We start from the raw sequence: 16,367 nt of genomic DNA, 5'->3' as shown, positions 1-16,367 counted from the left end.
ATCGACGAAACCTTACTTGGTCCCAAGAAGAGGGTCTTGTGTATTATTGGGTTAGGACATTTACTGTACATTGGAGGGGGTTGGGTTAGGACTGAATTGAATTGATTGATTGAAAACTTTATTAACAGATTGCAGAATGGGTACAGTACAGTACGGCTCAATACATACAATTGTTAAGGGGATGCAGACCAGAGAAAGACTTTCGTCTTGTTTACATCAGGCGCCAGTTTCGCCATATATCTGTAGATATATACACATCTACAGATATGAAAAAAGAATTATATGCAGGTAATGGTATGTACAGTCAGTGTACTATTATTATTCTCCATAAACCAGGTCAAAATCCAGTAGATGGCGGCAATGCAGCATTTTTGGATATCAACCAACCGCATCTAAAAAAAACAAGAAGAAGAAGCAGCAGCAGCAGAGGCAGCAGAAGAAGAAGAGAGTGCATTCCGCTCTTCCGGTCCGCAGGCTCCTGCCGACCATCCAGTCTGGAGAGATGGCTACTAACGTTAGACACCTTCTTTAACTTCAGTCTTTTTCAGTTACACTCACTCACTCAAAGCGTTGTTCGTTTGCCGTTTAGTTAGGGCAATTTGGTTCTAGTTTGCTGTTTTATATTCGCTTTACCTAACGTTAGAAGTTCGAACGTTGTCTCTTTCTGACGTGACGTTACAGTAACGTTGACGAGAACGGCAGCTCTCCGGCTAATGGTGGCTAGTTAGCTAAGCTAACGTGGCTAACTAGCATAACGTTAGCTTTACAAACCCCTGCCTTTTGCGAGTCAGCTAGCAGCTACATATGACATGGCCGATAATAATAACAACATACAACGCATTTAGCCCGGCTACTACACACGGATATATATCGGGTCTGTGTTTGCCTGGTAGCGTGCGGGTTGAAGAAGACTCTTAGCTTCACGTTAGCTGCTATTTTGGTCCCAAGTTTGTTTCACTGGAAGCAGCGACCAGCTGTGGCTCCACACCTGCTGCTCCACGATGGACTTTGACAACATCCTGGACATCGCCTTACAGAACCGGGTCGGGGGAGCCGTCGGCCAGTCGGTGAGTCAACAACGTTAATGTGTTAACAAACAAACGGTATCTTATCTCCCACTGAACGAGTTCACACTGAGCTGCTACTACTACTATGGCAACCTTAACGTTGGTGTTGAGGGGGAGAAGCCTTGATTGATTGATTGAAAACGCTATTAACAGATTGCAGAATGGGTACAGTACAGTACGGCTCAATACACACAATTAAGGGGATGCAGACCAGAGAAAGACTTTCGTCTTGTTTACATCAGGGTCCCCCATTTTCAATTCATCATAACATATATGACATACAGATAGACAGTACATGTATATATCGCACACCACGGAAAGCGTTAGGTCCAGAGATTGAAGGCAGTAGTTAGTAGATGCAATCTGTTTAGAGGAGGAGGCTATGGATTGTCAAGATTCCTGTACATTTGATCACTTTTTTTTATTCTGAATCCTGCCACTCACTACTGTTACTACTACTGTGTGTATGTCACAAATGTCACTATGAATTGAAAATGGGGGACCCTGATGTAAAGGGTCCCCCAAGACACGTCTCTCTCTGGTCTGCATCCCCTTATTAACAATTGTGTGTATTGAGCCGTACTGTATTGTACCCATTCTGCAATCTGTTAAATAACGTATTCATTCAATTATCATTACTACTTGCACTTGCACTGTTATATCTTCCATTACAAATAAGACGGTTCAATTACGTTATCTAAATCCAATCAATATTCCTAATGCCGTTTCAATGTAAGGTTATAAAAATAAACATAAAATTTCATATAATAATACAATAACCTAAATATACAGCTAAGCCCCATTGTATTCTGAAATGTAGACTTTAACAGTGTAGGCAACTAAGCCAATATAAATAAGGTATAACTCATGAGTGCTTTGGCTCCTATAGGAGTCCTTGAGCTTTTAGTTTGTTTTAGTATTACGCTACATTTAATAATGTCATTTATCAGCTCTGTGACCTGCAAGAAGAATCACATATTAGTTGTTTCACTTTCTCATGAGTGGGATTCATCCAAAAACTGAGATAAGAGTGTTCTTCATTACTGGAAGAGATTCACTCGCAGGCCCTTTAACAATGGATCACTAGAAGGCTTGCCAGGGGCAAGGTCATCTCTTTAGACTGAGGAATTTAATACCAATACTTCAGTTGCTTGAAGGTATGTGAACCCCCCCCCGTCATGATCAGTCATAACGTTTAGGATCATGTACAGTTGAAATTTTTAATATAGCGTGTATTGCCAACAAACGGCATTTGACAATCTATATATGCGTTTATGCCTATATCTCACGTTCTAGGAATTACTGCAGAAAACGATAAACATATTTATATTCTAGACAGTATTTTCGTATGAACCTGTGAATGAAAAAGTAAAACGTTCCTACATCCTGAACGATAGATAATCGATGTTGAATGGGCCATGGTAATAATGTCAATTTAGCAATACAATTTAAAAAGTTATAGCCCTGTAAAGAAGGTAAACATCTCCATAGGCTTAGACTGGTGGCAGTGATCAAACATTGATGGATATAAGCGTGGCAGGGAATGTGTTAAGGCCATGGGTAGGTAGGGAATTTATTTTATTTTATTTTTTATTTTATTCTTTCTAGGGATGCTCGATATTGGCTTTTTTACCGATACCGATATTCCGATATTGTCCAACTCTTAATTTCGATACCGATACCGATATCAACCGATACCGATATATGCAGGGTTTCCCCCCAAAAAAACTGAATAATTTCAGGTAATTAATAATTTCACTGGATGCATTCAAAAGGCTTTCTAAATGTAAGCATTATCTGTGCAAAATATGATAATTAAAAAAGTAAAAATTAACATTACATATCTCTTGTTGTTGAATTAAACCAACATGCATACTTTTGACAATAAATAAAATAAGAATTGGTTCTTACTTGCTTGCCTGGGTAAATAAAGGCTAAATAAATGTAAAAAAATTTTTTTTTTTTTTTTTTTTACCGATACCGATATTTTCCGATATCACATTTTACTACCGATATCGGCCGATAATATCGGTCGGCCGATAATATCGGACATCCCTAATTCTTTCCCATGGCGACTATGGATAGGGAATTTCTTTATTTAATTAAAATGTTACAACAACATGGATGCATGTACTCTGCCAGCATGTTTAATATCCATAATACTAAAGGTTTGACTAAGATTTCTATGAAACTTTAATATTTTTTATAATTTTTTTTACTCATAAAATATATTGGGTCGCACCTAAATCGGCAGGGTCGGTCGGCAACCGGAAACAAACCATTATTTTTTTTAGGCCTTATTATTCTACCTGTACCATCTTCCTCTTTTACTTACTTTTTATTTTACTGTATGAAGTACATTCTCAGGGGCTCATACAGAACCAAGCATTTCACTGTAATGTACATGCACTTTATACGTGACAAATAAAAGCAAACTTTAAACTTACCCCCCCCCCCCCCATGTTTCATTGACACTTGAATTTCCCCGTGGGGATTGTTGATAAAGGAACTTGACTTGACTCTGAAGTACCACTGTTTGTCAATACAACACAGGCGCATTGGTTGTTCATGGGACGTGACGTGACAATACCTCTGCTTTTCAAAATATACAGACTTGAGCCAAGTTGATACTACTGTAACTAAGTGCTTGTGCTCCTGTTATTAATCAGTCTCTCTTGCTTCACCACATATAGGCTACCTTGCTTCACCACATATAGGCTACCTTGCTTCACCACATATAGGCTACCTTGCTTCACCACATATAGCTGTAGCCTATCAAAAAAAGTCCTTCCTACGGTCGCCTCCTAGCTCTCCAAACTGAGTTCCTCCTACAGTAGCCTCCTAGCTCTCCAGAGTCTCTTCTACGGTCGCCTCCTAGCTCGCCAAACTGAGTTCCTCCTACAGTAGCCTCCTAGCTCTCCAGAGTCTCTTCTACGGTCGCCTCCTAGCTCTCCAGAGTCTCTTCTACGGTCGCCTCCTAGCTCTCCAAACTGAGTCCCTCCTACAGTAGCCTCCTAGCTCTCCAGAGTCTCTTCTACGGTCGCCTCCTAGCTCTCCAAACTGTGCAATTTATAATACGGTAACCCATAGGAACAAACAACTCCATCATAAGGCACAAACAACTGAGTATATTCTAACTAACAGAACAATCACCAACTGAGGAGGTTTAGTTAAGGTTTAAGCTAACGGAACACATTGTATTCATTCACACAATGTGACTTAACAAGCCGCAGATAACATTAATACGTTGTTTCAGATGTGAAAAAGGCAGTCAGGGATAAGTTCTATATGCACTGAACAGTACACAGACATATAGTTCTATGTACTGACAGTGACGACTAGTACCACAGACATGTAGGATAGTTCTATGTACTGACCACAGACCTGTTAGTCTTTTATATTATCATCTTAACCCTTTTGAATTATGGATAATAACAAGACACAGATTAATTTCGACTAGTACTTTGCGTATCCCTACCTCATGCAGAATGATCCCTTCTTATTCAAGTTTTGTTTTGTCACATATAAGGTACGTCACGTGTACATTACAGTGAAATGCTTGGTTCTGTAGGATCCTTCTGAAATTGTGCTTCATACAGTAAAAAGTAAAAGAATAAAGACCAAACACTATACAAAGCTAAAAATGTACAAAATGCCAAAATGAAGTTTGTTTATGTGTTGTGGCGCCTCTCTCTGCAGAAGAGGTACAGCCTGGAAGCTGGACCGGCCAAGAAGGAACTGAAGAGCAAAAAAGGTGTGAATACTGCTGCTGTGCAGAGCTTTCTGAAGAAGCAGGCGGTGCAATGCAAAAACAAAGGTAATAAACATCATAATAAATACAATAATAAACACTTTGCACACATATATATTTTTTGATTATTATTATTATCTATATTTTTTTATATTACCCAGGGACAATGCACATCAACACTTTCCGTTTCCACATCAATATAAATGTGCCAGAGTTAGCTAATGAGCTCGTTTTTATCCGTAATCCCTGCCTAACATGCATGACTGTCTTTTGGTTATTATTATTATTATTATTATTATTATTATTAATTATTATTATTATTATTATTATTATTATTATTATTCAAAACATATAGGAAACACCAGGGCAACACTTTTTCTTATGATTGTAATTAGTAATTATTGTATGATCATGTAAAGTATTTCACTATTTATTACGTGCTCATTTTAATGAATGTATTTTTGGTTATAATGATATCATAATAAGCACTTTTAAGTAGAAAAGCCTAACCAGGGACAGGGGTTGCAAATTAGACTTGGCTAGATATTCTACATGCAATACATCTGTATCTTGCTATTGTAACTTGTTGCAATGTTTTCTTTTGCATTGTCCCTGACAAATAAACAACTAAATAAATAATATACTGACTATTAGGAATGTCTGACCACTAAGTGTGTCTGACTCTTGACCACCAAAACCTGCACGCACTATAACATATGACGGATATTATGCCAGTTAGCACAAAAGGATGACCCTTATGCATTGCAAATTTGCATCAAATTCAAAACAGAGTGATGCACAAAATAACTTAAAAGAAAATAATAATTTAAAACGATGAATAAAGTGTGCATGAAATAATAGGGGAAAGAAAACGTTAGGAACTTGTTACATTCACCCACACAAGGGCTGATTAATCACACACCCCCTCTCTCTCTCACACACACTCTCCCAGCTCTCTTTCTCTCTTGCCCCTTCCTCATCTCTCTCACCCCCCTCTCTCTCTATATAAGTTTATACGTTTATTAGCCACAGCAGTGCTGGGACTATTCTTCCTGGGGTCCATAACACATAAAATACAGTTACAGACTTATACACTCACAACATTTACATGTCATACAGACAATTAAAACAACAATATCACACACACACACACACACACACACACACACACACACACACACACACACACACACACACACACACACACACACACACACACTTCAGAAACAAACATAGTATCAATGAGAGTATCAATAATACACCGAGTGAAGTAAAAAAAAAAAAAAAAAATAATAATAAAAAAAATTCTTAAAAGTTAAACGTGGGCTAAAAAAAATAGTGGCGTCAATAGAATCGGGCGATAATGCGTTAATACCGCGTTAACTTTGACAGCCTTAGTTTTTATATTCAGGTACAATCTTATTGCCTATATTTGTCTTTCTACTATTTCCCTGCCCATACCCCCCCCCCCCCCCATGCTGCTATGAGCCTGAACCTTCCCAAGGGGATCAATAAAGGAATAACTTAACTCTTATTGTGTGTTTTCATTAGCATTGGAGAAGAAAAAAGAGAAAGAGGAACTCCTAGCGAAGAGGGTCGAGCTGAAGTCTGACCGCAAGGCGCGCGCGATGGCGTCCAGAACCAAGGACAACTTCAGAGGCTACAACGGCATCCCGGTGGTGGAGGAGCCCAAGAAGCCCAGGAGGCCCAGGGGGGAGCGGGGGGAGCGGGATGAAGAGAAGAGGCCCGACGACACGTTCGACCCGGACGACGCGGACAACTATGTCTATCAGTCCTCGGAGTCGGAGCCCGAGTCGGAACCGGAGACGTTCAGGCCGAGCAAGGCGCCGAGTTATAATAATAATAATAACAACAAGCCGTCTTTCAAGAAGCCCGGCGGACCGCCCAAGGCCGCTCCGCCGCCCATGAACTTCACAGAGCTGCTGAAGCTGGCGCAGAAGAAACAGTTCGAGCCCGTGGAGCTCAAGGCCAAGCCGGCCAAGGACGACCGAAGACTCCGCACGGCCGACGAGATACGGGAGCTGGAGTTGGAGCGCAAGGTCAAGAGGCTGGAGGCGGGGGGGAGGGACGTCAGGCCGGAGAGGGAGAAGGACCGGGAGAAACCCCAGTCCAGCTCGGACCACAGAAACGGGAAGCCACAACATAAGAGCTCCTCGGAAAGGCCCCCGGTGCAAAATGTGTCAAAGAAACCAAGACTGTCTTCGTCTAGCGATAGGGGCCCCAGTTCCTCCAGACCCTCTCACAGTGACAAAGATAGCGATAGGGGCCCCAGTTCCTCCAGACCCTCTCACAGCGACAAAAATAGTGATAGGGGCCCCAGTTCCTCCAGACCCTCTCACAGTGACAAAGATAGCGATAGGGGCCCCAGTTCCTCCAGACCCTCTCACAGTGACAAAGATAGCGATAGGGGCCCCAGTTCCTCCAGACCCTCTCACAGTGACAAAGATAGACCCAAGACAAGCTCGTCGAGCTCCTCAGGTGCCTTAAGCAGTAGAGCCCCTCCTAAGGGGGCATCCTCTCAGGTCTCAGCCAAACAACCAGCCCCCAGGCCCACGGCAGCTCCCAGGCCGGCGTCGGCTCCTAGGCCCGCATCGGGTCACAAGCCCGACACCACACGTGACCTTAACTCCAAGAAGGGGAACTCGACGACGCTACCTCAAGGAAGACCTGGAGGCGGTTCGGGGACACAGCCAACGAGGACGTCTGGGGGGGGGCAAAAACCTCTGCAGGGTAGCTCGGGACCTCCCCGGCCCAGCCAGGGTAGCTCGGGACCACCCAGGCCCAGCCAGGGTAGCTCGGGACCGCCCAGGCCCAGCCAGGGTAGCTCGGGACCGCCCAGGCCCGGCCAGGGTAGCTCGGGACCGCCCAGGCCCGGCCACGGTAGCTCGGGACCGCCCAGGCCCGGCCAGGGTAGCTCGGGACCGCCACGGCCCGGCCAGGGGAGCTCGGGACCGCCCCGACCCAAGCCTGGAAAAGGAGAGCCACAGAGACCTGGAGGTAATTCCACCGTGAAATCGGGTAATAATGGACAGATGAGACCTTCATCGGGTGCCCCTCCCAGCAAAGTAGGGGGGCAACCTCAAGCAAGACCCGGTGGTCCCCCTCAGGCCAGGCCCGGTGGGAGTAGTCTGCAGGCTCGCCCTGCGGCTGGAGGCGTCAGGCCTCCGGGGGGTGGACCCAGTCGACCTGGAGGAGGCGGGGCGGCAGCGGTGCCTGGACGCCCTGGAGGCAGCATGAACTCTGGGCCTGGGAGGCCCCAGTGCACCGTGGTGGCTGAGACCATCTCCTCTAAGAGCCTTGGAGGCAGAGCAGGGGGCCCGCCCCGGCCAGGCGGCCCACAGAGACCAGGAGCGCCGCCCCGGCCAGGCCCGCCACAGAGACCTGGGATGGGTCCTAGACCTGGCATGCAACAGAGACCGCCAGGTAAGAGCCCGTGGATAATGACGTTTCGGAAATTTGAATATAGAATGTGGCTCTTTTATAGTCTCCTCTATGTCCTTCACGGTTTCTCATTGAGTCGTGTTAGTTATGCATTTTCTATTAAAACGTGAGATCTCATACTATTCATTTTGTTTGGTTGACCGTAGGACTGGGTGTCGCCACTGATTTCCCAATTTTAACGTGTTATTAGCGTAATATGAGTTTATAAATAATCTCTGTGCATTGAGTCGGAAACCGGATGATTAAGACGCGAGGACAGGAAGTCGTTGTAGTCCTAAAAGTCCAGTCATTATAGGCCAGAATTAGGCTAAACCTAGGACAAATTGCAACATTAGCAAACTCAACTGATTTTGTATCCTCAATATGTCTTTAGTGAGAGAAAAAAAGTCCCAAGGAATCCCATCATGGGAAATGTGTTTTTTTTCAATGTACTTGATTGCTGGCAGGATCACTGACGACACTGTCTTTCAGAGATTGTGACACGTTCAAATTTTGAGGTAGCTCAAAAGTAAAGATACCATTTGATTCTAGACAACCTCGGGTTTCCAATGAGACCAACCATGTCATGTTACCTCATTGGAAAGGGGGCTACATACCTAATTATTCAAAGTTGAGACGATTTTTTGGGGAGGGAAATATGGCCATCACCATTTTTCAAATGGTCCCTTGGCCTTCTACCTCAATATATGTTAATGGAAATGGGTTACATGGTTACCTACAAGCCTCCCCTATACAGACATACCAAATTTATGTTAAGCCCATGTAGTTTTGTGCAAGAATCATGTAGTGTTTTGCATGCTGTACAAATATGTAATTTCCGCCTATTATAAAAAACCCCATCTCCATGGACCTATCCCCACGGACATAAACCCTTGAGCCCCATCCTCGTGGACTGAGCTCCACAGAGCCTATCTACTAATATTCCAAGAAGAAAAAAATTTCTTTATCAAATGTTTTGATTAGTTCTGGCGTGTATGCTAATTGGTGCATATCAAATAAGATAATGTGTGATTTGCATGAGTAAACAGAATAATTCAATGAAGTTGTGATTGACTTTTTTTCTTGTCTTTGTGTGTGTAATCAGCTTGTGAGTTTTTATAGTGATATCTAAAAGTAAAATTTTCACCACTATGTTATAACAGGCATTTTTCGATATGAATATATATAGGTCGTTTTCAAAACTTTCCCATGATGGGATTCCTTGGGACTTTTTTTCCCTCACTAAGGACATAATGAGGATACAAAATCAGTTGAGTTTGCTACTGTTGCAATTTGTCCTAGGTTTTTTCATATAATGACTGGACTATAAGAAAGAGGAGACCCAGGGCTTTCGATGGACGGCTAAATTTCATAAAACTACACTACCCAGGCCAGCTCACTCCAGCCGCAGACAAAGGATGGCCAACCATTTCTTTCTTACAAATATTGACGTGAATGACGTGTTATATCCTACGGGTCGAATAAACCTCAACATTATTGCCATAAAATACAACGTATATTCTTTCTTTAACTTTCTGTGAACGTCTAGGGGAAAAACGTGTGTCAATCCGGTAAAAAATGGCGGCGCTATGGACATTATACAAAAGTAACTGTACTTACAGTCTATTTCATTCACGGTCTTTGCTGCCCTTTATCGGGTGCCTGGTGATACTAAATCCAGATTTAACTCTGCCATTGGAAAGAGGAAATTTGTCCCGATCCATAGCTGTATGGCCATAATAAGGTCATTTATAGGCCTGATATTCTATATTCATATTTTATATACGTTGGCTAAATTCAGTACTATATCTATACAAAAAAACCTATAAATCATCTGCCGTTTGTTCATTTGCTTAGATTCTTAGTACACTTGATCTCAAGCAGGAGCTGAATGAGCTCAGTTGCATCTTTTCGCTTTTGGTCAATGTTAGCATGGTGTTATTCACCATTTATATAAAAAAAAAAGAGAAAAATAAATGATAATAATAATTTATATTTTCCTTTTGGTTCATTACAATTGATTGACTCAAGCCTAGTAACGGACACAATCTGTTTGACACTGGGAATACATTCCCTGAGGTCCATAGATGTCCCTACTAGATACCAAGAACATGCAAATGGCCTTGTAGAAGTGGAGCAATCTTCCATTTACTTGGGTGTGTACTTTAGTCGAATTTTCTGAAAATATGGCTATAAGAGGCTGTTCTGGGATTTTTCTGAATCGATATTGGATTATTCAAATGAGGCCTAACAAAATTAATAGTTGGTTTCAGGTTGGTTGTCAGTTTGGCCATGGGTAGGTAGGGATTTTTTATTCTTTCCCACGGCGACTATGGATAGGGAATTTCTTTATTTAATTAAAATGTTCACAACAACATGGATGCATGTACTCTGCCAGCATGTTTAATATCCATAATACTAAATGTTTGACTAAGATTTCTATGAAACTTTATTAAATTTTTTTTTTCTTTTTTTTTTTTAATATTTTTTTTTAAAAACTCATAAAATATATTGGGTCGCACCTAAATCGGCAGGGTCGGTCGGCAACCTGAAACCAACTATTAATTTTGTTAGGCCTGAGATGGATTTAGAGTTGATGCTGTTTGCTTTGCAAGTAGCCCGATGTGGCACTGACCGGCCAATCAGGACAGAGCTGATGTTTGCCAGACTGATGTAATAATGTGTCAGCAATACAGCAGCTTGGTCACATTACTGCGTCTCTTCCAACTGGACCAAGCTTTATATTCAGATGACCAAAGTGGAATTTCAGTATCTAATAACATTCTAGGTTGCTTTGGTAGACATTATATAACGGATGGATCTTGCATTTACCTTTATTCATGTTCCTAAACAACTTAACAACACATACCATTTACCTTCATTCATCTTCCTAAACAACACATATCAAATGATTTACCTTCATTCATCTTCCTAAACAACACATATCTATATCATTTACCTTCATTAATCTTCCTAAACAACACATATCTATATCATTTACCTTCATTCATCTTTCTAAACAACACATATCTATATAATTTACCTTCATTCATTTTCCTAAACAACACATTATCTCCATTGTGTTCATGACGTCACAAAGGGCCACATTCATCCGTCACTCATCCTCCAGGTCCACCGCTGCCTCCCATCACCTCGGCTTACAAGCGGAGATACGACGACGATGATGACGAGGTGGACTCGGACATGGAAGACTTCATCGACAACGAAGATGGCGAGGGAGGGGGCGAGGAAGAGATGGACTATTCCAAAGAGATCGGGGCGATCTTCAAGTATGACCGGAACAAGTAAGTATCGCCACTGTGCCGTTATACGTCTTAACCCCTTAACAGGCACCCAGAAAAGTGGCCTTTTTTTAAATGTATTTTTTACTTGAACTTGAGGACTGCATACCTTTTTTGCAAAGCTTATCTTTATACTTAAAGCACGTGCATGAGCCTGGTCTCTTTTGAAAGATAGCATTCTGAAGTTACTAATGCAAAAAAGGAAAATCACTTTTAGTGCTAATGAAATGGAGTAACATAGGTCTAAACTTGAGTTGAACTTGAACTTGTGTAGTGGTTGCAATACCCTTCCCCCACTTATTCTCTTCATCTCCGATACAAAGAAGAGAGTGACTATGCATTAAGGTCCATGGAAACTATGTGATAACTTATTCTCTTCATCTCCGATACAAAGAAGAGAGTGACTATGCATTAAGGTCCATGGAAACTATGTGATACCTTGTTCTCTTCATCTCAGATACAAAGAAGAGTGGCTGTGTATTATGGTCCATGGAAACTATGTGATAACTTGTTCTCTTCATCTCAGATACAAAGAAGAGAGTGACTATGCATTAAGGTTCATGGAAACTATGTGATAACTTGTTCTCTTCATCTCCGATACAAAGAAGAGAGTGACTATGCATTAAGGTCCATGGAAACTGTGATACCTTGTTCTCTTCATCTCAGATACAAAGAAGAGAGTGGCTGTGTATTATGGTCCATGGAAACGATGTGATAACTTGTTCTCTTCATCTCAGATACAAAGAAGAGAGTGACTATGCATTAAGGTTCATGGAAACTATGTGATAACTTGTTCTCTTCATCTCAGATACAAAGAAGAGAGTGACTATGCATTAAGGTTCATGGATAGCAGCTGGAAAGACGTGCAGAAGGAGGAGGCCAGAACGTAAGATGGGGGGGTTGGGGGGACGGGGTGGGGTAGGGTAGGGTAGGGTGGACGTAGAAGAAACCCTCTGGACATGATCTGTTATTGTGATCATCTAGTCCAGGGGTTCTCAAACTCTTTCATACCGTGACCCCATTTTATTTAGGATTTTTTTTGGGGACCCCACACTTAATGTATCGCGTCATTTCAACATGGAATTGAGGATTATCAAAATAAAACCACACGTTGTTGAACATGATCATTTGAGAACCGCTGCTCTGAGACATTCTCTAGATAGAGAGAGACTTATTCTCTAGAGAGAGACACTTATTCTCTAGAGAGAGACACTTATTCTCTAGAGAGAGACACACTTATTCTCTAGAGAGAGACACTTATTCTCTAGAGTGAGACACTTATTCTCTAGAGTGAGACACTTATGAGACACTTATTCTCTAGAGAGAGACACTTATTCTCTAGAGAGAGACACTTATTCTCTAGAGTGAGACACTTATGAGACACTTATTCTCTAGAGAGAGACACTTATTCTCTAGAGAGAGACACTTATTCTCTAGAGTGAGACACTTATTCTCTAGAGTGAGACACTTATTCTCTAGAGAGAGAGGCGTATTATCTAGAGAGAGGGACACTTATTTTCTAGTGAGAGAGAGAGACACATTCTCTATAGAGGGAGAGAGACACTTATTCTCTAGAGTGAGACACTTATTCTCTAGAGAGAGAGGTGTATTATCTAGAGAGACTTATTATCTAGAGCGAGGGACACTTATTTTCTAGTGAGAGAGACATTCTCTATAGAGAGAGAGAGACGCACTTATTCTCTATAGATATTGGCCACATTAAAAAAAAAATTGAACAGCAGAAGAAAGAAAATCTGATCTGAGGCAATAAATGAGAATTAAACACTAAGGCCTGCAGTGTGAACGTGGCCACCGTGTTGTGATTGGCATTTATTATTGGCCTGTTTCTTAAATGCCATATCTTTTGGTGTGTGTGTGTGTGTGTGTGTGTGTGTGTGTGTGTGTGTGTGTGTGTGTGCACGCTCCTAGTCTGAGGATGGCCGTACAGGAGGACCTTGAGGAGGAGAAGCGAGATGAGGAGGATCTGAAGAGAAAGAACGGCAGCAGAAAGAAATGAAGTGAAGCAGCGAGCAGAGAAACGTAACAGAAACCCTGGACAGAGACATCATGAAGCATGCAGGCCCCACCAGGCCTGAACGCTCTCCTCTGCATCTTTCGTTTCCTCTCTGCCTCTCTCGGTCTCTCGTGATTGGGTTGTTGATGAGCAACGCGTCAGATTGGAGGAAGAGGATGCTGGGAAGAGGAAACCCAGCAATGGAAACGAAACGGATAAAAGGCAAATAAAAAAACACAAATGGCATTCAGGCGTTCTGCAGGAAGACATGTAGGGACACATCATCATCAGTTCTCACTTTTTCCCTTGTTAACACTTATTTATTTCAACCCTATTGGCGCTTTTCACCGATGTAGACTGCAGTGTGTCTCTTAGGTGAGCCAGTGTGTCGACTGTCTCCGAGCCTCGATCCAGCAGGTCCACTGGGGACGTCGTCGGCCATGTTTACCCCGTCGGCCATGTTTACCCCGTTGGGGTCCGTTGACCGTATGCTATGGCCATGCTATGTTTGCACTATAGTCCTCATCTTTTAAGAAACCGACAAAGAGAAAGATATTTATGGCACGAATGATGAAAATTATCGGATGAAAACAAGATGCGTTATGGGAGTGTGGGAGGTATGTATGGAGAGAAGGGGCAGGGGGGAGGGGGGTGTAATTGAACCATAGGTTCAATATATATAATATAACTTGTTCTGTTCTGATCCGTTTGTGGAGAGCTGGGGGGGGGGTAGCGGGGGTTTTATAGGAGTGTTATGTGGGTAGTGTGTGTGACGTCTGTGTGCGTTTTGCAAGGAGGGAGGGGGAGAGAAAAGACAGTATATATAAATATATTGGATGATTGGTATAATGCAGTGTAGTTGCTTCTGGGTGAGAGAGGAACCAGCCACCCAGGGTCCAGGCAGCACGCCGTGCTCTCAGCCTGTCCTAGTCGTTTGGCAGAGGGTGTATCGGTCGTATACATAGTGGGGACAAACGATGGAGGGGAGGGGCCGAGGGGCGCTCTGACCCGCCCCGGCTGTGACGGCGCTCCGAGACAAGAGGAACTCTCCTGTAAGCAGTTTTGGGTTCAGTGTGGAGGTCGAGGGCGCTCGGGTCGGGCTGGTAGGCAGGGGGCGCTGTAGAGCCGGCACCAACAACCCTCCGGTCCGGCTGGTAGGCAGGGGGCGCTGTAGAGCCGGCACCAACAACCCTCCGGTCCGGCTGGTAGGCAGGGGGCGCTGTAGAGCCGGCACCAACAACCCTCCGGTCAGCCTGGTAGGCAGGGGGCGCTGTAGAGCCGGCACCAACAACCCTCCGGTCGGGCTGGTAGGCAGGGGGCGCTGTAGAGCCAGCACCAACAACCCTCCGGTCTGGCTGGTAGGCAGGGGGCGCTGTAGAGCCGGCACCAACAACCCTCCGGTCGGGCTGGTAGGCAGGGGGCGCTGTAGAGCCGGCACCAACAACCCTCCGGTCTGGCTGGTAGGCAGGGGGCGCTGTAGAGCCAGCACCAACAACCCTCCGGTCTGGCTGGTAGGCAGGGGGCGCTGTAGAGCCAGCACCAACAACCCTCCGGTTAGGCTGCGTCAATACTTTTACCAACGGATTTCCAGTTCCGCGTGCGCGTTCTGCGATCTGATTGGCCACTGACATTTCTGGTCGTGTGACATGTGCGGCCAATCGTGTGACGCCTGTTTCTTTCACCGGTTAAGCTTAGGCACTCTTTTGAAGTTGGTTAAGGTTAGAGTTTGTCTTAGAGCATGGCGATAGAACGCCAGCCCTGATTCCAAACTCTAACCATAACCAACTTCGAAAGAGTCGCCTAAGCTTAACCAGTGATAAACTAGGCGTTAGGTAGTTTGCATGCAGTTCGAGGCGGAAATGGGCAAAGACGCAGGCGTCACGCGATTGGGCGCACATGTCGCATGACCAGAAACGTCAGTGGCCAATCGGATCGCACCAGAAACGTCAGTGGCCAGTCAGATTGCAGAACGCGGAACTTGAAATCCGTTGGTAAAAAAATAGACGCGGTCAGGCTGGTAGGCAGGGGGCGCTGTAGAGCCAGCAACAACAACCCTCCGGTCGCCTGTAGAAGTTCAAGTTCTTTAACACGTTCAAGTTCAAGTTCAAGTTCTTTAACACGTTTAAGTTCAAGTTCTTTAAGACGTTCAAGTTCTTTAACACGTTTAAGTTCTTTAAGACGTTCAAGTTCTTTAACACGTTCAAGTTCTTTAAGACGTTACCGTGTTTAAAACGCTGACATACCAGAAATGTCTTCTGAAGCTAAACGGAAACCCGACAATCTTAAGTTTTATTGGTTTATAATTTGAAATAATTTATTTCACATCTGATGTTCTGATTCTGTTTGCCCCTTTAAAAGGATTGGACAGAACTCGTTGGCTAATAGTTTTTATTTGCTTGTCATGGTCCTTATTTTTTATCAACAATGTCTTATGTTATCTCAGACTATTGCAGTATTATGACAATTTTTTTTGATTGGAATAAATGGAAACTAGCGTGCACAACTAAATGTGTGTGAATTTGAGTAATATTGAATTGCAGGTGTATGGCCTTAATCCAGGGTGATGTCTGTCTTACTTGGGACAGATGACAGGAACTTGCATAACCGATGCCCAAGGTGGTTTCTTTTATGACTCCATTTATGTTCTCATGAGAGGACATGGGACATATTATCCACCAGGACACGAGTTGGAGCAGGACGAGAGGTAACCTACGCATTTAAGGTCACGGAAATACTCAAAGTTAGGGAATTTCTAAAATGTTTTGAAAAATTACTAAATAGCCACAAACCTT

General features: G+C 43.3%; 1 protein-coding gene across 2 annotated transcripts; it reads left to right on the top strand.

The window, feature by feature from the left end:
- Nucleotides 1–477: 477 nt before the first annotated feature.
- spty2d1 (SPT2 chromatin protein domain containing 1) lies at nt 478–14,202 on the top strand. Of its 2 annotated transcripts, none has more exons than XM_084334789.1 (6): nt 478–1,067; nt 4,770–4,884; nt 6,370–8,262; nt 11,390–11,564; nt 12,370–12,447; nt 13,491–14,202. In XM_084334789.1, exons 1-6 carry the CDS (start codon nt 1,002–1,004, stop codon nt 13,576–13,578), a joined length of 2,415 nt encoding a protein of 804 aa, XP_084190915.1. In that variant the 5' UTR covers nt 478–1,001; the 3' UTR covers nt 13,579–14,202. The 2 variants fall into 2 exon arrangements, with proteins under 2 accessions (XP_084190915.1, XP_084190914.1); XM_084334788.1 differs by having other exon boundaries at nt 4,767–4,884.
- Nucleotides 14,203–16,367: the final 2,165 nt, after the last annotated feature.

This window comes from Notolepis coatsorum, assembly GCF_963971535.1.
Source record: "Notolepis coatsorum genome assembly, chromosome: 18".
In the NCBI taxonomy this organism is placed as follows: Eukaryota; Metazoa; Chordata; class Actinopteri; order Aulopiformes; family Paralepididae; genus Notolepis; species Notolepis coatsorum.
The sequence above is the reverse complement of the archived record's forward strand: the minus strand, read 5'-3'. Positions and strand labels throughout refer to the sequence as shown.